Consider the following 25,791-nt stretch of genomic DNA (forward strand, 5'->3'; position numbering starts at 1 on the left):
CCCCCAAAATCACTGCGCATAATAAAATCAGTTTTTATTTTTATTATGGCACCCTTCAAAAGCAAAAATATGCATGTAAACAGTGCAGTTACAAGTACAGTAAGAAGTTGCTTAATTATTTTCACATCCCCGTATAGCGGTATTATGGACCATTTTAGATTTTTTATAAATCTCCATTTTATATATTATAAATTCTTTTTTGGAAAAAAAACAAACCTGAGTGCTACATTATCACAGTTGCTGGTAATCGCGGAATGCATTTAAAACTTCCTTCATTTTGCCCACACTAATAGCAAACAAGTGCAAACGATTCACATGTACAAAGTGGAAATACAACCTGTGCTTTTAAGATCAAGTGATAAAGTTAGTGCAGAGGATTTAATAATAAAACAAGTACCTTCTGGGATTGGGATTAACAGTCTGTATCGGGAGGCCCTGCATATTGATCCGCAAGCACCAGCTGCTCTATGATAGCTGAATCAGAGGAGGATGATGATGATAAAGAGAGATCGGTCACTTCCTCTTGCACAAGGGCCAGCTGGGACGTGGCCTGGTCTATCTGGGCGTGAACTGCCTGCACCCACGTCCGCAACTGCATGTTGAGGGCGTCCACACCGCGGTCCAGCCGCTCCTGGCGCGACGTTAGCTCGTCCAGCAGGTGGCGCGTTTCGCAAGACTCCTCCTGCAGCCCACCGGCCGCCGCCGGGGTCCGTCGACGCCGCATGTAGTCCTCGAACTCCACCGGGCTGAGGTTGAGCGAGGGGCCGTCAAGTTTTTCGATGAAGGCCACCGCGCAGGACTGGAATCGAATGATAGCAATGGGGTCATTTTAGAAGTGGTAAAAGTACTCACAGTCTGTAATTGAGGAGAAGTGATTCAACTCCTTCAGTTATTTTGTAGAGGCATAAAATATTTGTAACATGTAACAAACTTACCAGGTTAGTGAAGTAGTAGCCACTCTCTCCGGCCATGAGGCTATGCGGGAGGCCAAAGCGGATGACGTATTGCATGTTGGAGTGCAGGCGAGGCGGGTTGGCCTTGAGCACCACGTAGACCAAGGCGGACAGGAAGTCGTCGGCGTTGGCAGGCTCGCTGTTGGAGGCAGAGAGCGCCTCGAACACGTGCTGGCTGCACTTGGACACGCACATCATCTTGTCCTGAGGCGCCCGCTTGGCGTCCATCTCAATAATGGCCGTTATAGCGGGAAGAAAGGGGTCGCCCGTGATGGCGCTCTCCACGTCCGGGAAAGGTACGCTGAGCATCTGTGGTGTGACCCAGTTTAAAGAACTGCCAAAAAGCAACACAATTGGAAATGAGTCAGCATCCAACAGCGAATTTTGATGCTGTTAGGAATCAAAAACTAGAGATCTGTTGTTGTAGAAGATCATAATGTAGCCCACTAGGCATATTTCAAATTTATATCATTATTTTATTTTTTCTGGAATGATTTCTTTATTTATTTATTTTTTTTAAAGGATGGGTTGCAATTTGAAAAAAAAAATTGAAAAGATTTCATTTCAATCAATTTGCATGACAACATTTGAAAATTGTACCAAATTATTAACTCAAGAGAATTTTTGGAGGGAAATACATTTTTTCTGGTGCACGTGTTAGGGTTGTGCAATTAATCGAAATTCAATTGCAATCCCGACTATTACACTCCACGAATCCAAAACTGCAAGCACGTAACCAAACAAAGAAACCTCAGGAATTAAAAAGACAACAAAGTGTAAGGCGAAACTAACCGTATCCTCCTCTGCAAAATCAGGTCCTTCTGCTCGTCGTCACAGCTGTCGTGGCAGAAGACCCATTTGTGCAAGCGCGTCATAATGAGCTTCTCCACATGCTCCATCGTCTGAGTGAGCTCGGCTTCGGAAAAGCCTGAAAAGGGAAAAAAAAAAAAAAAAAAAAAAAAAAAAACACCAGAAAATCCAGCATTCTGAGGTTGGCTTCAATGGACAACTTGAATGGCTGATGGGTACTCACTGCTGAAATAGTCGGCAAAGGACTGGTAGAAGTCTTGCACGAGATCCGACTGCTTCTGCACCGGCAGAGCCTGCATAGAAACGCGCGGTCAGAACAACCCGGCAGTATCTTCTCTTTCTCTTAATATGAGATAGCGATGGCGATTACATGGTAAGCTTCCATTGTGTTGAGGAAGGCTGTGCAACGGGACTGCAGACGCTGGGACGACGGGCTGCGGAGTGTTTTTAAGAAACCGGTGAAGTCTCCGGGTTCCAGCTTCTGGAAGGCTTTTAACACATTCATCTGGCTGTCGGAAGGTTCTAATGCGGGGAGCAAGCGCAGCCAAACAAGTTTAGTAGCTGGCAGAGGAAGGACTTCCGATTTGTGCTTTTAAGTGTACTTTAAGGTCTGCGGACAAACATTTCAAAACTAGTCTTTGAAAGACACCATCAATAAGAGAGCTTTCATTTGCACTGCAACCATTGGCCGGCTGACCCATTAGGTGAGATCGGCAGATGCTAATGGCGCCATGAACCCTAGGGGGTGCCCAAAAAACAGCTTTACCTTCAAAAATTCACCTTCAATATTATATTCAAACAAATGATCACAAATAACTCTTCATTTCAAGTCAAGACGAAAGAGGGGTGGATTGAAATCAATACAAACAATTGAAAAATTGAAAATGAGCAAGGCAAACTCATTTGAAATCAGCGATCGTGGCCAGGCAGAGCCGCAGCTTGCGTTACTGTATGTTTCTAAATGTATAATGGTGGTAGTTGGACCTTCAATAGTTTATAACAATAAAAGGATTACATGGTTGAGTAACAAAATTATAATAATCACATTTCTAGCTAAAACAACCAAGATGACAGCCTCGTGAAAAAAAAAAAAATGGCACCATTAAGATTCTGTAACAACTTCTTCACAGATCACTTATGTCATTTGAGTCATTTGTTGGACGGGACAAACGCGCAAATACAAAATGGGAATGCTCTCAAAGAGCTGCAGTGAGGATTACTGAGGTCACTCATCAGGCCACGCCTCTTAAAGGCAGACTTGCAACACAAATACTGCAGTACGTCCTGAAATTCCGCTTCATAAAACCATTCCTTTACATTATTTTGATGTTTTTGTGCTTTATTTTCCTCAAAACCGTACAGTATTTCTTTACGCCACACCAGTCTGTTGTACAAAAAAGGTTGGGGCCCAGTGCTGTCAATATCGTGCCTACCAGCTTTGGGAGGGGACGGGCCGCCCCAGAAGAGTCTCCTCATGGTGTTGATACGACGACCCTTCTCCATATTCTTCTTCTCCTCGAATTTGGAGAAGGTCGGTGGCGTGCCGTCACCACTCGCTCTGCAAGAAGTCCCCGACAGGAAGTCAGAGAGACAACAATCGGAATCAACATTTTAGCCTCACCCATGTCACATACACGTTCACACTAGGCCCCGCCTTTTAAAGGCAGATATCTAACACAAAGTCACTACAATACTTAAAGTAGTTTCTATACAGTTTATGCTTAGATTTTTGTGGGCGGGGTAAGACGGTAAAAAAAAAAATAATAAAAAAATCAAATGGTTCGCTTTATTTTCATCTATTTTAGGTGGGTCTGGAATGTATTCCCAGCAATAAACGGGAAACGCTATACACAGTGGTCAACTTATTTTTGAACTCATGTGACCCTTTGATTACATCACGTTAACTTCATTTTACCACTTGTAGGACTATAATGAGAGGACGTTACTTCAATGCTGCCCGTACAGCTTACCTGGTGTCTTGTCGGCGGGCTTCGGCAGGCCTCACTCGCTCCCTCCAGCACTTGGAGCAAAAGCCCTGCCATGCGGGGTTGCCATAGTAACCGCAGGAGTTCTTGCAAAGGAGCTCCTGCTGAGACAGTCGGATCCCTCGCTGCTTGTCCGTCCACATTGCTCCGTGTTGTGCGGGTCCTTCCTGTTTTTTAGGGGACATTTAATCATGCTTCTTGGTGGACGAAAGGAACTACAAAACCAATTTGAACATTTTGGGAGTTTTTCGTTGAATAGTGACAATACGTGACGTTGAGGTCAGTGCTATAATCTTTCAATATTGACTAACGATATCCAAATGGCACGATGCGACAATATCACAATAACCTCGCGATATGAACATTATCACGATAATGTGGGGGGGGGGTTGCCGAGACATAAAAAGATCACGATACTGTATAAAAACTCACAATATTGTTAAATAAAAAAAAGAGCTCAGATTTTTAAAAAAACATCACAAAAGAGGGTCTCAAAATGTCTGGCGGTGACCGAGTTAAAAAGTGTAGTCCACGTTTACTTTTCATAAAACAAAGTGATATGTAACAAGTGGTAAAGCCACCATTTTTTGAATTATTGTTGTAATCTGCCTTTTAGTTTGTGTGTATGTTATTATGTTCACACCACACTTGTGTGGTAGAATTATGTTGTAGCGGTGAAGGCTTAAAAGACTGCATATCAAAGTATTTAGTAAGTTTATACCTGTGATTGTAGTAGATAAACCGTCTTTCGTATTAATTAATGCATTTTTTGCTTTTACCTTTGTATTCTATAATGCATAGTAGATCTGATATTGTTTGATGTAATAAATATTAATTGTTTGTTTCTTTAAAAATACTTTTTAAAAGACCTTTGAAAAATAATTGCAAGTTAAATTGCCATTTGATTATTTTCCATAATCGTTCAGCCCTGTTTTACCATACATTAATATTGAAGAAATATAGTACTGTATTGAATATTACAAAAAATAAATACTTTAAAAAAAAAAAAAAAAGCAATATTAACAAATATATATACATATTCCATAGGTTAATTTTTAATTAGTTCCAGGCACTGACAAAAAAGTCAAAACAGGGAGAACTACCCAAAAAAAAAGAAGAAAAAAAGTTGTCCAAATAGGTCTTCCCGACTTCCTCAAACAACATCCTCGTACAACTAAACAACCGACGTGAACTCCACTTCAAGACTTTGACAAACTACACACTATACCGCGTCATCCTTCCAGCCTGCTATGACCGAGCGAAAAGACGTCCAAAGTGTTGAGAAAGTCTGGTCGCGTCACGTTAGCACTGCTACTTGTGGTTAGCATCTCAAGTAAGCAGCTGACTGTCATCTGAGACAGAGTGACATAAGCGACACCTAAAGCTGTAAACTAGTGACTAAACCATTTCGGTTAAAAGATTTTAACGCATTTTGATGCTAAGTCCGACTTTTAAAAAGTTAACGATTACACATAAAGCCATTCATGTGTGAGTAGTAATACTTACCTGTCAAAAACGGAGATGGTGTAAGGAAGAGTCGGACGCAGCAACAGTCGACTACTCATGCCCAGAGAGTGACGTAATAAAAAAGCGACCGTGTTGTGGAGAAAGAAAATAAAATGAGTCTGTTGGTCCGCTCCAAAAGATGATACTTTTCTGAGTTTTTGTCAGCAAAAAGTGAGGTTAGAAGCCCCTGCACCTTGGACGGTTACATTGGGCAAATATTAGTCATTGCAATTTACATTGCTGATCCCATAAAAAAAGAAGAAATCTGAGAGACCACTCAACTACAGTGAATATTTCTTAATGGATATCATTAGATTGAGACCATTATTCATTTTAAAAATGTAGATTGTACAAACTAAATTGTAATTGTTCTTTGAAATGATATTTATTCTCAAAATTCTATTCTCTTCAATTAGTAGCTTTTCTTCAGGCTGCACATCCAGTCAAGTATGTGAATGTTCGATTTTTTTTTTTTTTAGTCTAATCATGTTTCAACATCTATGTGCTGCCATGTAAATATTATATATATATATATATATATATATATATATATATATATATATATATATATATATATATATATATATATATATATATATACTGTATTAGCAATGGCACTGTTTGTTTCACCATTCAGATTTGACATTCACCTCAGAGGAGCCAGCGAACTATGACGGCAGTATTTTTATGACCTCTAATAGGTTGGTCAGAATAAAACTTGTCATAGACAACTTTAACTAACAAAACACATCTGTAGTTTTTGGTCTCTGTAATAGGTGTAATAATCATAAATTCTGGTGAATATGATGTATTTTATTGAAATGTTTTGTGTTTTTGGCATGGTATTAGATTTTATTATTGTCATGTTATTTGATTGTGAACTGTTCCACATAATGTATAAGTGCATGACACATCTGTGTGCCTCCTATATTGGATTTCTTTTTTTTTTTATTGGTTTCTATAATTGCAACATTATAGTGATGGTGTTAAGAGATGAAAGTCGGGCACATCCCCATGAATATTTGCATGTCACACCACTGTCTTTTTATAATACCAAACATTAAAATAAACTCTTATGTAGTGCTCAATTAAGTTGGAAAGAAAATGCTTTGCCATTTATTATGCCTACAGGAAACGTGGAAGACAACACAGCGGCATGTCGTAGGAGAAAATGTGCTGATAAAATAGCATCGTGGATATTGTGCAAAAATCTGTTTTGTTTCAAGAAAAATGACAAATAATTTGTATCAAATGATTGAAACAAAAAAGAAATAAAGAAAAATGTTGAAATAAAGCTGAATGAGCTATACTGTGCACCAATTGTTTTTTTTTTTTCCGAACTGGAGTCAGCTAATAAATAGCTATCTGTTCATCTGTTATTTTATTATGATGAACATCTTTGGCTTTCTGATTATATAACTGGTAACATACTGAACATTTTGCAAACAAAAAAAAAACATATTAAAAAAAATGTACATCTTTACTGTCTGTACACAGACGATAATGCTCAATTTATACACTACAACCACACACTGGGCTCAACATAAGCGGACAACATAAATTAAATAACGGTACCCCCAGTTGATTTGTATCAATAGTCTCTTTATGCTTGTCTCTCCCAAAAGAGTTGGAATATTGGAAAAGGAGCGCTAAAAAGACAGTGGCATTAATACTTTTTTTGGTTTCACCCAGTGACATGAACGTCAATAGCCATGTCTATCCTGACAGGTCAGGCAAAAACACTCAAAGAACCCATACTGTGAATCACACAGGAAGTCAGCCATTTTATGTCGAGGCAGACTTTTGTCTGTTTCCACGGCTCCTACTTTAATTGACTCCTGCAAGAGTGTTGATTTGATGGCTTTCAAATTCAAATCAGATACAGTAGATGGAAAAGAAGCGTCTTAATAATTCTACATGGTCAGCCAGCTCTTGACCAGGTTTTTGTGGTGTTAAATTTGTCCTGAAGAGAAACAAATGAATGCCAACTTTCCTAATTTATCACAGTGAACTAGTGACAATGATGAGAATTAAATGGGTTATACGTACATAAACTCCATTCCCCAACCTAACTTTAATTCCAACTCCAACCCTAACCTTAAAGTGGAATTCAACCCAAATATATTTTTTTCAACAATATGTTTCCAGCAGGCCCACTGGTTGAAACACGGAATTCTGATTAATATTGCTATCGTTTGAGCAATATGAGCTAAGTAGCAAAATCCACCCCTTTTTAGCCAGCAGAGGCTCTTCTGATGAACCAGTCTGCTCCCAGACTCCTAACTCTAAAATGAACCCTAAACCCCAAATCCACAGGTGTCAAACTCCGGTCCTCAAGAGCCACTCTCTTGCATGTTTTAGATGTTTCTCTCCTCCAACACACCTGATTCAAACGATCAAGATCATTATCGGGCTCCTGTAGAACTTGCAGATGAGGCTGTTGACAGGCAATCAGTCCTTGATTTAGGGCTTTAGGTGGTCTGCCATTTGCCCAAAGTCAGTTGAGTACCGCAAATTGATGGATTAGACTCCAAAGACAACTTGAAAGATAAAAGCTTTAAGAAAATCGCAGCTCGCAGCAGCGAAGAGGATGGGGAAGAGAAGTCCTCTGACAGGTCAAGATAGTGTCTCCATCACCTTTAACATATCTGATGAGAGTCTGCTCTCAGTCTGCTCTCATATCCCTTAACCCTAACCCTAAAGTTATGCTCCAAATTCCTTCGAACTCCGTATACCTGCATCCAGTGCAGGAGCATGAGGGGCCGGCTTATCACCACCTAACCCTTGATTGCCTTTTTCCTTCCTGTGTTGTGTAGGGATTTCTGCCCAACTACCGACAACCGACAGTTTCCGCCCAATCTCAGTAATGTACAGCAAAACCATCGAATGATTGAAATCCATAGACAACTTGAAAGATGAAGCCTTTAAAAAACCGTTGCGGCCAATAAACACGGAGGGTGGAAAAGAGCGGAATCAGTCGGATAAGTCAGGATAGCAAGTCCACCGCATCCAAGACCTCGGATGAGAAGTTCAGACTAACCAAAACATTGTTTGCCATCATCTCCTCCAAGCAGAGGCTGTCCTGCTGGACCAGCCTGCTCTCGGACGTGGGGCTGATGACGACAATGCGAGGGACGCCCTGCTGCTGCGATGCCTGCGGCTCGGCGGTCGCGACTCGTCCGACGCACAGGGAGTCAGCCGAGGTGCTCTTGCAGCCTTGCGGCCTGTCGGCAACGGTTTTGTCCCCCTTCGAGTCTTTGTGGGTCAAACTGCGACTGCGCCTCCTGGTAAGAACTAGCAGGGGGAGAGTGGCGCTGGTGAGCGTGCTAGAAACCAGTTCATGGTCACAGTTGCCGGATGACTCGGTCATGGTACATGGATGCTGGCGGTGGAAAGAAATGAGAGGGAAAAAAAAAAAAAAAAACTAAAACAAAACAGAAATATGTGCATGAGCAAGAAAAGAATGTGAGAGTACATGCCATGAGACAAACGGCTGCGGCGTTTGCTCACACCCACCTTCTCCACTTTATGGGTGGTCTTGCGCTCCGATGGCCTCCTGCAGGAACTGCGTCTGCTGGACTGACGGTAGGATGACATGCTCCGAAAGGAATCGCCTGACTTCCTGCCTAGAGGCTCCATCTCCACGTCCCTTGGAACCTGCAGGAGGTAGTGCAACAAAATTCGGACACATACATTACAAATTTGTACATCCGTTGTTGACACCATGGAGTCTACAAAACAACACTTTCTCTCTGATTTACATTGTTAGAAATGTTTTAATGAAGTTTAGTTATGTTGAGATTTCAGTATGCTCTATTCATTAGTGTAAGTGATTTGTTTCTTTGCAGGTTGCATATGCCACACGCATGACACCATGCAGATGGATGGGGGACTTTATTTTGTTTTTTAAAAAATTAAGTGATGTGTTTCTATTGAGACCATTTCGTATTGTATTTTTTCGCCATGCCTTTTGTTAATTTAGCGATCTGTTTCTCTACAAGTTTGATCGTGCCGATGAAGTGTTTTGTTAATGTAGTGATTTGTTTTGTTTCAGGTTTTCTCTTGCAACATGACCGTAAGATCATGCCGACGTGTTTTTTGGGTTGTATGTTTTCTTAGTGTTGTATTTTTCTTTTCCACTGAGTTCTGTTTTTTTCTGTTGTGGCACAGTGAAAATACTTAGAGAGGAAATCAACCCAAACACATATTTTTTCAAGAATATGTTCTATGTAGGCCCACTAGTTGAAATAAGGCAATATGATTAATATGGAATATGAGTTAAGCAGCAAAATCCACCCGTTTTTAGCCCTAGCCGGGGGCGGCCATTTTATCGCTTCTGTCGACTGAAAATGACATCACAACTGCTCAGGGCTCAGATAACGACCAATTATGGCTCACCTCTTTTCTGAAGCTGAGCTATGATTGGTCGTTATCTGAGCCCTGATGGTGTGTGATGTCATTTTCAGTTGACGGAAGTGACAAAATGGCCGCATCCAGAGATGTCTAAAAACGGGTGGATTTTGTTGCTTAACTCATATTCCACAAACACAATATTCATCAGAATGCTGTGTAGTGGGCCTGCTAGGAACATATTTTTAAAAGAATATGTTTGGGTTGGCTTCCGCTTTAAGTCATAATGTCATAATTCATGTAAAGTCATAATTAAGTCATATTCATGTTTATCTAGAAAGTACCGTGTCAGTCGGTTTGGAGGATGTGCTGATGAAGTGAGTCCTGGACGCGGCGGACTGGCGACTGATGATGGAGTCCCTGAAGGAGCACTCGCTGATGGATGAGGAGGAGATACACTCCTTTCGAGGGGTGGGAGACAGAAACCACAAGCAGGGAAACTTCTCTGCCAGAGTCATCCTGAATACAGCAAAAAATTAGAAAAACGCAAATGCACAATTTATAGTATGCAAGATGAACTTTATTTATACAAAAGCTACAAGGAGAGTTTTGTAAGAATATGCGGATTTGTGTTTTGTTCAGCAGTTGTGTGTTTTATTAATGGAATTATTTGTTTTTCTTTTATTTTGCGCTTCCCATGAGCATCATTTGGTTTTCCAAGGGGGAGGGAGAAGGTGTTTTTTTGTTTTGTTTTTTTGTTGACCCCGCAGCAAAGTCCCTACATCCAACCTCTATGGGGTGAATGCTCGTGGACTAGCCTCCGCCTCTGCATTCCTGTGCCAGGTTGCTGTACTTGGACCGCTTTAACTCATGTGCTCCTGGTAATCCCTCCTCCCGGGGCACAGTCAGTTCAATAATGAGGACTTTCTTGGCAGCCGTGAACCACATCACAACGTCCGGTCTTTGCGTCGTCTGTGTGATCTCGGTTGGGAAGATGAGCTTTACAACACCACAATAATACAATGTAAACTGTGCGTGTGGGTGCGCGTGCGTATGCGTGCGTGTGCGCAACAAATGCCAACTAGGTTAAATGTGCGACAGTACGTAAACCCGGTGTTGACCAGGCTCGTGTTTAAAAACGTAGCAAGCTACACTGCCAAAGAAATGCTGTGCATCATTTACTCAATTTTATTTCGTCAAGTGTTGCACAAAATAAAATCATCCGAATCCAGATTGATTTTTTTCAAGCAGTCTATATATCTCCTTAAAAAAAATGACCACCTTTTTCAGTGTGAGCTACAATAAAACGACAGAAGTAAATAAAACACATCAAAGCTACTTTGATTGGGTTGATCTTTTTTACTTTTTTTTATTAGGTATAAAACCTACATTCAAAAGACATTTCATTGTAACATTGGATTAAAAATGATCACTAAATTGCTAAATATTTGGATAATCACGCTTCGTACTACCACTTCAACAAAATTGTCTTGGACTATGCACTGAAAGCGCTATTATTATTTACATAACTCAACGGTGTGTACTGAACAAACAGTGTATTATTCTAGTTTATCATGTTGTTGAATGCCTTGGTGCACGATAAAAATCGGAACATCTGAGACGGTAAGGATTTGATAAACAGCCTGAATTATTTTATGGTATGTTTGGTTAAGTTAGTTATTTGTTTATTTTCTGAGAGGCACTTGCTGCCAACGCGTATCTATTCTGTCATGTGTTTGATCATTCATTCAAGTCCTCACGGGTTGTTTTGTATAAGGAATAAAGCCCTTGTTTTACAGCACCCGGTGATGAATTGAGGAACATTTCTGTTAGAGAGGAGGCTGCTGTTTGAGGATTTACGGTAGCAAGCTGTGGTTGCACTGATTACCTGTATTTATTATGAATGATGGCATAGATGAAAGGGTTGTAGATAGTGGAGGCTTTTGCTATGATAGCAGGAACAGCCTTGGAGTATGGCGACAAGATGTTGGCATGCCTGGATAAAACAGAGTGATAAAATCAGATGAACTCATATACAGTATTTTCCATTGTAAATAATGCAAACGGTTACATTTATTCATACCGGCTAAATGTATTTTTATTAGGAGAGCGTGAAAAAAAATGAGCCCAACGGCTCAAAGTTACACTGATCTCTAGATGTTTTGTTACATAATCAAGGGGTCATGCGCGTTGAGGGATTATCTGAAAATGTGGTTTAAGTCAATCTGTCCGTGTTGGTGACTTCGCATTTGAATGAGAACCTAGAAAACAGATATAAAGTAATACATTCATCTATTGCTCACAATTTCACCTTCTGTGCTTATATGAGCAAAGGTTGTTTGAGCAGATAGAAACACTTGGAACAATTTCGCCATCTGCTCTGTTCGTAAATCGTCCTGGGAATGCTTGGCCCCGGTATTGCATAACATTTTCTGCGTCATTTTGCAGATTCCCGAAAAATTAAATTCCTCTGAGTTAAATTGCTGCAAAAACATGGTACCATGAAACCACATTTTGTAACTTTGATCCAAAACTGAACTGTCAGTCCTCATAGAGTAGTTATGATAACGATTAAAAAGTATGTACAGTGGATATAAAAAGTCTAAACACCCCCAGTTCAATACCAGGTTTTGGTGGTGAAAGTGAGACCAAGAGAAATCATTCCAAAACTTCTCAACCATTAACCAGACCTTTAACCTGTATGACTCAATTGAAAAGTGTCCAGTTTTATGTAATGTCACTCTTTTCCCCATATTTCCTCTATTTAATATTGGCTGTCTTCACTGTGTTCCATGGTGTATTTAATGACTTGGAGATATCCTTCCCTGATACCTTTGAGCAATGAGATGGCCCTGATGCTGCGCAAACTCTCTTTGGACCAAGGTTTGTTCAATAAGATTCAACTAAAAATGTTAGAAAAAGCATACACAAACATCTGAACTTGATTTGGGATTAATTTGGGGCCCTTTCAATGTTGACAGGTGTGTGATGACTCCCGTGTAACATGAGTTTGAATGTGACTGGTTATTGTGAACGGAGCCACATCCACAGTTACACGAGAGTGTGCTCACTTGTGCAACTCAGTTATTTTTACTTCCTCTTTTGAAAGGGTTTTTTTTGCTCACACTTTTCATGGGGCACTATTGAGTCCGTTTTGGGACTGTTTTAGGACCTCTAACACACCTGTGATTTAATGTGTGAACAAAGTAGTTTATTACCAATTTGTCTTGATGTATTTTAAAGCAGTCTTACCCAGCCCACGAAATGAGCGTGACGCAGGCGTACGGTGACCAGGAGAGGACATAAACCACAATGACCACAAAGGCGATCTTGGCCAGCTTCCATTCGCTCCTGATGGATTTCTGATGGATTAATGTGGATTTCCTCACCTGGGTGCCCAGTTTCTCTACCTCCCTGAAGACAAGAACATTAGGTCATTGTCTAATATTTTAAATTGAACTGGTTGCATGACCGTGCTCGTAACTCAAATTACTCAAATCCCAAATCAACTTTCCTCAAAGAAATGAATGGAAATTCTTTTAATCCGTTCCAGATGCCACAAAAACACAAACGTACTTTTAAAAACAAGTATTTTTTAAATTAAAATTAATTAATTATTAAATAATATTATAATTAAATAAAATCATATTAAAAAGTAATTTTAATATTATAAATAAAATAATAAGCAAAATATCAACTTCATTTACCACTCACAAGTCAAGGTACCGGTATACCCCCAAATTTTGGAGGGGTTCTTGCTCACCTGCTGGTCTTCCTGACAGCCAGAAACATGAAGAGGTAGCAGTAGAAGATGATGAGCAGCGGAATGAAGAAGACAAAGCAGCACAGCATCATGGTGTAGCTCCTATTGGCTGCCGTGTACGTGACGTAATCCCAAGTGCATGATGTCATCAGGCCCTCGGGGATGTAAGAGCCTTCACAAAGTAAAATTCAAATTAAGGATGTATCTGTGAGGACTAAGAAAACACCTCACAAAGCCTTTCGAAACTACTGTGTATCAATGGATACACTCCTGCTTGCCAAATGGTGAATCCAAAGTGCTTGCCAAATAGTGAGCAAAAGGTTTATCGTTAAATAATAGTCGTATTGGCCATTATGAACCGTGATCTGTGCTTGCCAAATAGTGACATCTCTGCTAAAGTTCCACTCTTTCCCAACACACCAGCAGCTTATGCTTGTCAAATAGAAAGCAAACAGCAAATCTTACATAATATCCAGCCATCCATTATCCGAACCGCTTATTCTCACAAGGGTCGCGGGCGTGTTGGAGCCTATCCCAGTTGTCTTCGGGCAGTAGGCGGGGCACACCCTGAACTGGTTGCCAGCCAATCGCAGGGCACACAGAGGGAAACAAACATTCACACTCACAGTCACACCTAGGGACAATTTTAGGGTGTTATCATGCATGTTTTTGAAATGTGGGAGGAAACCGGAGTACCCGAAGAAAACCCACACAGGCACGGGGAGAACATGCAAACTCCACACTGGAAGGCCGGGGCCGGACTTACATAATATTGCTTATTATATTTACTAGTGTGCTGGCCAAATAGTAAGCCTCCAGCTAATGTTACATCATTTTGCTTGTTCTAATTAGTAGTGTGTGCTTGCCAAATAGTGAGGACCAAAGCGACTGGTACAGCCTTGTGGCTTGTGCTGCTGGTAAACAATAGCTTGTGCCTGCCAAACAGTGCACCCACAACTGAAGTTACATTATTTTGCTTGTTATAAATAGTGGGTTGCGCTCGCCAAATAGTGAGCTCACAGCTTGTGTTTTGTTCTTTTGCCGGTTAAACGATAGCTCTTGCTGGCCAAATAGTCTGCCCACAGCTAAAGTTACATCATTTTCCCGGCTATAAATAGTAGCATCTGCTTGCCAAATAGTGAGCTCAAACAATGTATGGAAACCAATGATGATACCGGCAAGAGATAAATGTGCTTTATCTTTGCCAAAGCATGAGCTCATAGACGTTGAAACATCCATTCGAAAAAAAGCGTAGCTTGTGGTTGCCAAATACTGCACCCACTCCTAGTGCAACATCCTTTTGTACGCTGTAAACTATAGGCTGCGTTTTCCAAATAGTGAGCCAAAGCAAAATTGTATTTATCTACTTTATATTGATATCTGGTGTTTGTGCCAGGCGGCGATAGGGGACTCACTCCATCCAACGAGAGGAGCCAGACTCCAGGCCAGTGAGTAGAGCCAGACGGAGATGATGGCCAGCGTGGTTCTTCTCTTGGAGCTCCAGTGGATGGTCTGCAGCGGTTTGGTGATCACCAAGTAGCGGTCGATGGAGATGGCCAGCAGGTTTATCATGGAGGCGATGCCGAACAAGGCGCCGCAGAACGCATACATCTTACAACCTGTGTGGCCGATGCAGACGTTTAATACTTTGCACGTTGGATTGGAAGTATGTATTATGTAGGATGAAATATAAGGAATTACCCATCTCTCCAAACACCCATTCCTTGTAGAGGCAGTTGATGAAGAAGATTGGTGACTGCGTGAAGGCCATGAGAAAGTCGCTGACTGCCAAGTTCATGATGAAGTAGTTGGGCAGGCTGCGAAGCCTTTTGTTGCTACACACAAACACATACAAGATGTTCTGAAAGTACAATTCATTCGAAATGAACGTGACCAAAAACCCATCAGGGCGAGTTTTTTTTGTAATCGGCAGTAGGCACTCTGACGAGAACAAGGCAGTCAATGGTGAAAATGTGTATATTGGTTACATCCAAAGCAACACAAAACCTGAAAAAGCCACAGAAGCAGCGACCCGAGTTCTGCTAACCGCCAGTTAAGTGACATTTAAGCCCCGGTTTATATTGAGGGAAAGAACCTAACGTTAGCTGTGGGCTCACTATTTTGTAAGTACAAGCTATTGTTCATAATGAGACATAGCTATTTGCTCTTAGCTGAAAATTTGTCAAACAAGGGGTACTTTTTAAAAGGGTAAAAGGACAACAACACCACTTGCACTCTTCTCATTGAAAGGCTTTCCCTGCTAGAGGGACATGTCCGTCAGCTAGAGCATATATCCTTTATAATCGGCAAAAGGATGTAACATTAGTTGTGGGCTCACTGTTTTGGAAGGCACAAGCTACTCTTCATAATAGACAAAAAAAAAACATTACCTTAGCTGGGAGCTCACTACTGTATTTGAAAAACACTGGCCACTATTTAAAACAGCAAAACGATAGAACATTTTTGTGGGTTCACTATTTGGCTTGCACTGGCTACTGTTTAAAACAGGCAAAATGAGGTAATATTCTTGGTGGGCTCACTGCAACTGCAGGCCCACTTTGTTGAAAACACAATACATTGCTTCTTGATGAACATTGCTGCTAGTAGAGCTGGCGCGTGAAATGCACACTAATCTAATGTCAGTCCAGCGGAAGCCAAGACAAACAGCATACACCGTCATGTAAACACAAGAGATGCATTCACCTGATGGTCACGGGTCAGTTTCGGCAATCACACTGTAGCCACATGCACCGTAAACTTCAGTGCTTGTAAAATAGTGAGCTAATGCTCAGTCATTTCTACCTATTATAAACATTATTAGACCGCACAACTAATGTTAATACCACCTATCTCCATTGCGAACAGTAGCCTGTGCTTGCCAAAAACCGAGCCCACAGCTAATGCACTATTACGTTATTTTGATCACTGTAAACAGTAGATTGTGCTCTCCAAGAGTGAGCCCACACCAATGGTCTACATCTGGCTTGTCCAAACTTTTTCCACCGAGGGCTGCATAGAGAAAAAAAGAAGGATGTAAGGACCGAACTGGACTGCTTATCCTCACGAGGTTCGTGGGCGTGCTGTAGCCTATCCCAGCTGTCTTTGGGCAGTAGACGGCGTACGCCCTGAACTGGTTGCTAGTCATTTGCAGGGCACACATACTGTAGACAAACAACTATTTATAATCACACCTAGGGACAATTAACCTTACCATGTAATTCTTCATCTTCAAAAATGGTAAAAATTATCTTCTGAGTCAGGGGTCCACAACCAAAGGGCAGCGAACAGGTACCAGGCCTCAGGCCACGTTGAACCAGGCCGCGGCGGGCCGCACAAATGAAATAAAAAAAAAAAAAAAATACTTCCGGTTTATCTATTATCCGAGGCTGAAAAACATTTTATTTTTATTATTTTAAAAGTGACCGGTTTCTCTCTGCTACATCCATCTATGACTGACTCTTAACGCATGTCAAGCTGTCTCCGTCGCATAACGCTAATATTAATCGCGCAAGCTAGCTAATGAGTAAAATTAACAGACGTATTTGGAAAGTTTCAGGGCTTTGTTACAGCTCTAGCTGTTATGAAATGCGCTATATAAATAAAATTGTGTTGTATTGTATTCTATAAATAGTAGCAAGTGGTTGCGGTGAGCCCACAGTTCCTTATTAAAGAAATATAACTCCTCATGCCTGTTATAAATAGTCACTTGTGCTTGCCAAATGGTGATGTTACAACTCAATATTAACTAATGATATTTCCTATTCTCCATTATAAACAGTAACATGACTTTCCAAATAGTGACAGCCAGCGATCATTAAACGTGTCCTATTTCCTATTACTGTATAAACCAGGCAAGCCTAAAGTCCGAAATAAAAAAAAACACTGTGTCTGCCTAATTGGCCAATAGACTGTGGCTCTTTTTAAGGAATTCAATTTCAAGTGGACCTGCAAAATACGACAAGGTCACTGGGCTTGAAAACCGTGAAAAACTATGGTCGGCCGACACATTTTCACCTCATCGAATTTGGCCCTCTTTGCAAACAGTTTGGACACACTTAGAACAAACAGTAAGTAATGCCAGATAAAGAATGCACCCACAACTGAAACTGTATATAATCCAAATCACATGCTTGTGCTTGCCAAATAGTGATCCGACAACTCATGTTTACCTCCTTCTGTTCATTTTAAAAAGTAACTTGTGTTTGACAAATTGTGAGCTCACAGCAAATGGTTGGTCATTTTGTACATTGTAAACATTAGCTTGTGCATGTCAAATAGTGAGCACACAGCTGATGTTAGGTCCTTTTATGCGTTATAAACAATAGCTTGTGCTCACCAAATAATGAGCCACCCCAAATGTTGCATCCTTTTGTGTATTTGGTAGTGTGTGTTAGTACTGTTTTGTCAATACTAATTTCACAAGACATTTTCCGTAATTTTAACTTGAGCTCAAAGATAGCAACATGTTTTTGCGCTTTGAAGACAGGAGGGAAAAAGCGAGTGTTAAGATCAAAATTGGATTAGCGTTATTCCGGGTTAGGTGTTGCTTGTTCTGATGGCCAGCGGTACAATTTGGATTATAATCTGAAGATCGAGTGAGCCAGAGCTGGGTGGTACCACTTTTGAGTGATGGTGACCCAAATGTCAGATTTAGTCAGATCTGTCCGCAAAAGTGCTTGCCAAATAGTGAGAGCACCACTGATGTTAAATCGTATTGCGCATCTCATGTATGTTTGCTAAATAATGAGGTCATAGCTAATGTTTTAATTGCCCATTATACAGTAGTTTGTTCTTGCCAAATGGAGACGGCACTGCAAATGTTAACTAAGGTAACAAACGCCTGCTGTAATATGCCTCAAAAGTAAAAAATCTCAAATCTTATCTCGCAATTCAAAGCAAAAAAAATACAAATAAAAAATCGGTCAAGCTACAGCTCCTACCTCGAAAAACGTGTACAGTACATTAGGTCATTCTTAAATTGAGGTACCACTGCATTTATTTTCATTCGAAGGCACGTAACTTATGTGTACACTTGTGTAAGAGTTAAGGTGCTAAAATGTTACTTCAAATATATGTCTATCTAAGTGAAGTAATGGAAATTGAACCACAATCATGTCAAAGCCAAAAATCAAGCATAGCTGCGCCTGGAATATTGTTGGAGGCACAGTGATGCTTCGGATAACGGACTCATCAACACATTATACAAAGTTACCAGCATAGACGCGACAGCTTAGGTAAGAGAGAGCGTATTATTTAGGTCACGTAAATCAATGCAATCGTCTAAAGAGAGCACATTTTTCACACCGTGGCCGTGGTCATGCATTTTTCAATGTGTGTGTGCATGTGTGCATTGCATTATTCAATTCATCCAAACAGCGCACAGGACCATGTTGCACTTCAACCAAAGACAATACATTGGCCAGTTGGGAAACTGTCAAATGTATGTGCATATTGTATGTGTGTGTGTGTGTGTCTGATTAGGTTTTAACGCAAATGATCAACAAGACACAACGGCAACGCCTTTTAATCTATCCGTTGTGATGGGGAGATGAAGTATGAAAGCCCCTGACGAGACCATCCCCTTTAACACGTACACACACATACATAGACACAAACACACGTACACGCACGCGTGCGAGAGTGCGTGCGCGCACACCCATTCCCCTTCTGACCCATTTCCTCTTCCAGGAACCTGTTCACATCAGTAGGAACAGGAAATAAGAGGACATTATGCAACCCAATTTTTTTTTTTTTTTTTTTTTTTGTGGAAACATTAAGTGATTCTGTAATGAACGGGAAAATATGAAAGCATATTTTATTCCCCCGCTGAATTAGCATTTCACGACTTTATTTGTTCATATATGGAAAAAAGTAGAATTCTCTTCGATATTGAATGGGGGCGGGGATACTTTTAGAGATATGTGATTTTTATTTGACAGTGACACTTTGTACAGTCAGATCCAAATATGATACATTAGGATACAGGTGGTATTTTTTGCGGATATAGTCTATATTACATGTCTAGTCATTCATTCAAAAACATATTGATAGTAGCAAATGATACAAGGTCTAGCATTAAGCCTTTGAGAGTAGCAGCCCTGTAAGGCCAAAATGAGCCACGTTGTGGTGGTCCGCTCAAAAATGGTATCATTAATATATATTATTATTAACGGTATTCTAAGTTTCAGTGTTATTTCAAATGTAGTGTCTTCATACTGTTTTATTCAACACTTATAGATGGAAATAGGTACATTACGTCTGTGTAGTTGCATGTAACAAAGCAATCATGTGTTGATTTTGTCATATTATTTATTACATTTCTACATCCGGTTGGGTCAGTGTCAGTGTAAGGTACGTGGTGGCCTGAGAGAGTGCCAAACTGGAGCAGGGCCATCAGGACACCAATAATGTCGGACCCCGTGATGCGATTTGCTACCTTACGATATGGTATGCCATGATATGATACGATAGGAAACGATACAACACAATACGGTTACAATAGGATATGATACAGTAAGATAATATACGGAATAATTCAAGACAACAAAATACGATTGAGATAAGAACCGATAAAATGAGACTAGATGGGCTGTAGTACGATACGCTGCGATGCAATACGCTGTGACGCGAAGAGATGCGAAGCGTTACAATAAGCGTCTAATAATAAAATAAGCTTTGATAAAATGGGGCTATGAGTGGTATATGATGTGATGCAATGTGATAGGACAAGCTCCATCACAATTCGACATAGAAATAGAAAACTTTTGTGAAATTAGATTTGATGGAGTAAAATGAGATGAGGAGTGATCCGAATGCGACTAAACTGGACGACTGCAAACATATTACAGACAGCGAATCCCACCCGCGCAGCTGGCGACTGACCCTTGCACACATAACCAAATCTCAACAATGGAAAAACTGTCAGCCCCAAAGGAAAAAGTGGCTTGCCCTTACTGCTGTAGCTAGATTATAGTAACACAAAGAGAGGAAAATGGATGGGCGGGGGAAAAAAATGAAGAAAGTGGGCATGTCTGAGAGGCTTTTGGCAATGATCGTTCCATTCATTGACGGCACTTGTGCATTTTGCCAACAGAGAACATCTTTAGCGTTTTGGCTCCAGGTACATTTGAAATGACAAATACTCAAAAACATATCGACTGGTCTGATATATTGCACAGTTTTGAACCCCATACATGTAAAAGGCCAGTATTGCCATATCTGATCAAACCGTATATCATATTACATGCATCACTATTGCATGGAAACCCAAAGATATATGTTGCGTTCTCATGGCTGTTGCTGCCTCATCACTATCGGAAACCAGCTTCAATTATGTCCGTCACCTTGCTCACCTGTAGAACGCAAACATGACCAGCGCGTTGCCCGCGACGCCCAGCGTGCCGATCACCAGGACGAACGCGGCCACCACGTAGTGCGCGTGGTCGGGCACGTCCGCCTTGTTGAAGAAGTTGCTCTGGCTGTGGGCTCTCTCGGGCTCCATGCTCTCAGTGGACCGCGTCATGGTCAGCAAGGGGAATACCCACTTCCCGCGCTCTGGCCTCCATGATCGGATGCTCCTCTCTCGCCGCTGCTTGAGAGGAAAGTTGCAAGTCCACAAGTGGCCCAAAGAGGAGAAAATGTCCTCAGTTTGGAAACGTCTTCACATGAGAACTGTTGATGACCTCCTCCGGCGTGCCTTCACACCAGCTGTGCGCCGCTCTCTGTCATCCTCTCTCCTCCCATCACCACTCGCTCTCTCTCTCTCTCTCTCTCTCTCTCTCTCTCTCTCTCTCTCTCTCTCTCTGTCCTGCCGTCATGTCACCAGGCCCGGCCCTGAGCCTTACCACCACCCCTACTCCTCTTTCCCTGGCAGATGCTTACGTAACAGGCATCATGATTACTATCAACAAGACGCTGAGCATCAAGTCATCATCGCGGGCCGAGTGCCTTGCGGCCGGAAACCGACACGCGTGCAAAGAGCACCCGTGGAGTCAGGCGACTAATTGGTCGCGCCCCAATTATTCATCTCGACTTCTGCGCAAGGCGCGCACACTCTCTGGCTTTAGCTTGTCGTGCACTTGCGAGTAGGCTGCGCTTGGCCTTTTCACCCTCCGTGCAGCTGTTACGACTCATTGGAGTGATGCTTCTGTAAACTTTGCTGCGGAGACTACAGTGCAGCGGGGTAGCACAAAATGTGTCGACTAAGCGGCGGTTTTCTTCGGCGGGAAACGACAGCTGCATTGTAGGTGTGGAAAAAAAAAAAAAAAAAAAAGGATCTTCAAGTCAAATCAAATTTATTTGCGTAGCCCTCATAAAAGAATGTCAAACGCACAGTTGACAATAGTAACGACATGCCAACCAGTCATGCATAGATATATATTTTTTTTCCTTTTATTCGGCAAATATAATGGCGTATCAATTATTCATGAGGGTCCACTGTAATTGATATCAAGGAGGTGTGTTGAAGTGATACATTTGGACTTTTTCAGAACAGATGTAGATTCTGGTGGCACATAGTTCAGCACGTAGTAGCCAAAGTTTAGCTTGGGTTGTGTGCAGAAGTTACGGATAGTTTTGGCCATGTGTATGTTTTTGCTCTGCTAAATGGCTGTTAAAAAGTGACTCACAGCATATCACAGCAATGCCGAAAAACAATCACATTTCGGCTGACATTGCAGTAATCTGATTGGACGCTCATTAAACGTTTTGCTGGTAATTCCGGAACATCGATGTTGCGATGCTTGAAAAATGTCCCATCATTATCTTATTTTTTTTATCGCTTTTTGCATAAAAACGAAGAATGGGTATTGCGTATATTGCCCCCCTCTGTTCTAAAAGGTACTTTGGAGGCTATCAGAGGGGGACATGCAGTTGTTTGAAGAATTGCCACATTGGCAGCTCATTGCTTTTTATGGTGCTGGGAACACCGATAAAGAGAGATGAAGTGGGGGGGGGGGTGCGGGGGAGGGAGGTGAAAAAATGCGGAGCTTAAACATAAAGTCAACCAGTGTGGGCAGGGATAGCCTTAATCTGAACATTGTGCATGCATGTGGTCCCACTGCAATAAAAACATGACATCACTCCCTACACGGCTATGTCATGTGTATGTGCACACATGCTAACGTGAACGCGTACTTCATCAGTCAACACATGGCAGATGTGACCATGGATTATTTCTCCGTTGACCACTACTATTTACCTTTACATCGCAAATATGTCATGTACAATACGCTTTATCAAAAGATTAGTGTTCAGAGAATATGTGCCAAAAGTTGCGAGATAATAACATTTATATCAGCAGACTTTTGATGGGCCAATAAACCATATTTGGTAAGCGGACAATAAATCACTGAAAACAACACTCCAGCAAATGTGCAAAGAAAAATATCATAATGCATGTGACAATTAAGATGAATGTATCATGGCATTGTAGTCTTTATGATCATACCTTAAATCAAATATTAAAGATGACAAGAAATCGTGAAATAACAAAATGAGAAGGTAGCTGATAACAATTCAAGATAACATTTTAAAAGCTCACAAGCATTAAAAAACAAATTCAAAAGGTGGCACTCTTAAAACAACGAAAGTCAGATGAGAGTTCATATAAAAAGTCATCATCTTATTCGAACAAACCCGTTCCTGTAATAACAAAGCTTTATTTTGTGAGAGTAAAGAAGTTATACCCTACAAGAATACGTTTTTATTCTTTAGAGGAAAAACAGCTGTTACCTTGTGAGAAGAGTCAAACATTTTCAACAAAGCAATTATGATGCACCGACTTTTTGTATTAATGTGGTCAAAATTGAGTGAGTAGACTTGAAGATAGCAACATTGAAAGACGTATTCAAGTGTCTCCACGTAGAAAAAAGCAATTCCTCACATGACTGTTGCCGAATACGACCCGTGACCCTGTCCTGGATCCATCTTGCGTGGCCACGCTCATGTGGTTGCCAATGACATTTTGTCAACGGAAAAAAAAAAAAGTGGCCAGTGGTGTCAACTTGACGGTGTGGACAATGGACGTCGGCGTTTCACACGTCACTGAGTCAATTACCACGCGCGAGCAGCTGATCTCGGCTGGTGTGAATGTCCAGTTCAGGCATTACAATACGCAGCGCTGGCCTTTTGTGCCACAGTGTCAGGAGACTAATTACTATCGAGCGCCGGGAGCGGGACAACCAGCCTGCAGTTAATCGATACAGTGACCTGTCAGACAAGTGAGACACTGTATCGCTAAAGTCAAATGGCGTAAAGCTACAATGAACTATTCTGGGGCTTTGTTGGAATTTCTTTATGCGTCTTACACTGTACAATCGTTCCCTAGCCTGTTATGCGAATCGCCTAGTCGGCACGACCGATGCACGGTGTGGTTTTTCCACCGGCTTATGTGGCGCTTTTAATTGATCCCTGCGAAGTGGCCACCCAAACACACAAATAACAAGCTTGTCACCATTATTCAAGTTCATGTGGACTTCAGTTCTGGGTTCGATACCATCATCCCGGAACTGATTTCCTCCAAGCTTCTCCGGCTCAGTGTGTCTAGCGCCACCTGCCAATGGATCCACAGCTTCCTAACAAGAAGCTTGTCGACAACAGGTGTTCCTCAAGGGTGCGTCCTCTCTCCGCTGCTCTTCTCCCTCTACACCAGGGGTGCCCACACTTTTTCAGCCTGAGAGCTACTTATGACATGACCGATTCAAAATGATCTACCACCTACTAAAAATGCACATTATTTATAAATATATTGAGAATTATTTTTATATGTACCGTATATGCTGGTGTACCTTGCATGACTGCATTACAGCCAGGGACCTATTTTAATCGTTTCGATCCTAAATATACCTCAATCTATAGCAGTGTTTTTCAAACTGTGTGCCGCGGCACACTGGTGTGAGATATTGTCAGGTGTGCCGTGGGAAATGATCGAATTTGTGTGCCCGTCCGGTCTAGCACCTGGCAGCGTAATCATGTCTTTACTACATTGCAGCACTCGTCCATACCAGCAGGTGGCAGCAGCAGCAGGTACCGAATTGTCTTTGTTTAGAGACAAGCGAATTAGTGACGCATGTTTATCCAAAGAGGGCCATGTTTCACGCTGAGTAAGTATCAATATGAAACATTATAAAATACTTTTTTCTTTGTGCTTATTGAATTCCTATTCAAGACGTTATAATATAACGTCATTCTTCAATGTTAAAAAATGCTTATATAAACAATGTAACACTTATATTGTTAAAATTTTTTCAATGAAATAAATGTGCCTTGACTCAAAAAAGTTTGAAAAACACTGATCCCCAAACACTTAAGAGGAAGTCAACGCAAACATTTTTTTTCAAGAATATGTTCTATGCAAGCCCACTAGTTGAAACAGGGCATTCTGATGAATATTGCGTTTGTGGAATAAGTGTTAATCCACTCGTTTTTAGTCATCTCCGGGGGCGGCCATTTTGTCTAATGTCGACTGAAAATGACATCACAACTGTTCACAACGACCAATCACGGCTCAGATTCGGAAAACAGGTCAGCCGTGATTGGTTGTTGTACCAATTTTCTATACCACTTATCCTTATCTGGGCTACAGGGTTCACATAAAATGGTATGTTTAATTTCTATAATCAGAATGCATTCTTCTTATGATTCCGCCCACCCCCCCTCCCCCAAAGGATTACAACCATTCATTTAAAAAGACATTTTATTTTTAAGGGAAGAAGTACAACTATATTAAAAGAAGATTCATAAGACTGCGTATTTGTTTTTCTTATAAAAATGTGCTTATTTCCTTTACTTACATCTTAGAATATGCCAAATCGCGAGTCCATAGCCTTTAAGAAATGAATACGTGATTATTGATTAATACATACAGTGTAAAGCAGGAATTGTATTCATATTAGCATCTGCTTCCCGTTCAATAGTTCTATGGTGCACCACAGAAAAGCAGGAAAACCAATAGGAAAGCGAAACATTTTTCATTCCTTTCAAGAACTCTCACGATACATCCTGACATGTGGTCAAGTCAAAGAGGAAATGCTGTAATATAGAGTATGGAGCTTTAGGGCTCAACGGGCAATGTAAAGAGTCGTAAGCCTCTTTCAGACTGTGTGTGTGCGCGTGTGTGGGTGTGGGTGTGGGTGTGCGCATGTGTGTGCGCATGTATTATCCAAGCCAGGGGGAATGTAGGTTATAGATGAAACGTTTTGTAAAATGCAGGTCAAAGCAAACGCTTCCATAAATGGAATGAATTTCAGTCAATTTCAGACCCATCTTTCATGACCCCTTCCCATCACTCACAGTGTTTCCCAAGCATTAGTGTGATAAGGCTCCCCCATTTTAAATTACAAATATCTTCCTGCACAACACCAAACAAATGTATGAATAATAAAATAACGATGATACTGAATAACTGAAAACAAGCTGAATGGAA

The 25,791-nt window shown here is 41.1% G+C and overlaps 2 protein-coding genes and 1 long non-coding RNA gene across 3 annotated transcripts; 1 reads left to right on the top strand and 2 right to left on the bottom strand.

Moving 5' to 3' along the window:
- Nucleotides 1-27: 27 nt before the first annotated feature.
- LOC147147018 (rab5 GDP/GTP exchange factor-like) lies at nucleotides 28-5,343 on the bottom strand. Its single transcript, XM_086030181.1, has 8 exons — nucleotides 5,255-5,343; nucleotides 3,734-3,915; nucleotides 3,197-3,321; nucleotides 2,134-2,285; nucleotides 1,987-2,056; nucleotides 1,746-1,881; nucleotides 936-1,287; nucleotides 28-799 (listed from the first exon to the last, which is right to left on the bottom strand). The coding sequence occupies exons 2-8, from the start codon at nucleotides 3,889-3,891 to the stop codon at nucleotides 413-415; spliced, it is 1,380 nt and encodes a 459-aa protein (XP_085886307.1). The 5' UTR covers nucleotides 3,892-3,915; nucleotides 5,255-5,343; the 3' UTR covers nucleotides 28-412.
- Nucleotides 5,344-6,347: 1,004 nt separating this feature from the next.
- On the bottom strand, nucleotides 6,348-21,102 carry LOC147147019 (melanopsin-A-like). Its single transcript, XM_086030542.1, has 9 exons — nucleotides 20,720-21,102; nucleotides 15,069-15,202; nucleotides 14,783-14,986; nucleotides 13,368-13,539; nucleotides 12,857-13,018; nucleotides 11,493-11,600; nucleotides 9,949-10,123; nucleotides 8,771-8,911; nucleotides 6,348-8,636 (listed from the first exon to the last, which is right to left on the bottom strand). Exons 1-9 carry the CDS (start codon nucleotides 20,887-20,889, stop codon nucleotides 8,241-8,243), a joined length of 1,662 nt encoding a protein of 553 aa, XP_085886668.1. The 5' UTR covers nucleotides 20,890-21,102; the 3' UTR covers nucleotides 6,348-8,240.
- On the top strand, nucleotides 12,405-21,128 carry LOC147147020 (uncharacterized). Its single transcript, XR_015086802.1, has 3 exons — nucleotides 12,405-12,487; nucleotides 12,848-13,037; nucleotides 14,764-21,128. It is a non-coding gene; the product is annotated as an uncharacterized LOC147147020 (long non-coding RNA).
- Nucleotides 21,129-25,791: the final 4,663 nt, after the last annotated feature.

This window comes from Filicampus tigris, chromosome 5 (assembly GCF_054856515.1).
Source record: "Filicampus tigris isolate MCC_2025a chromosome 5, RoL_Ftig_1.0, whole genome shotgun sequence".
Lineage (NCBI taxonomy): Eukaryota > Metazoa > Chordata > Actinopteri > Syngnathiformes > Syngnathidae > Filicampus > Filicampus tigris.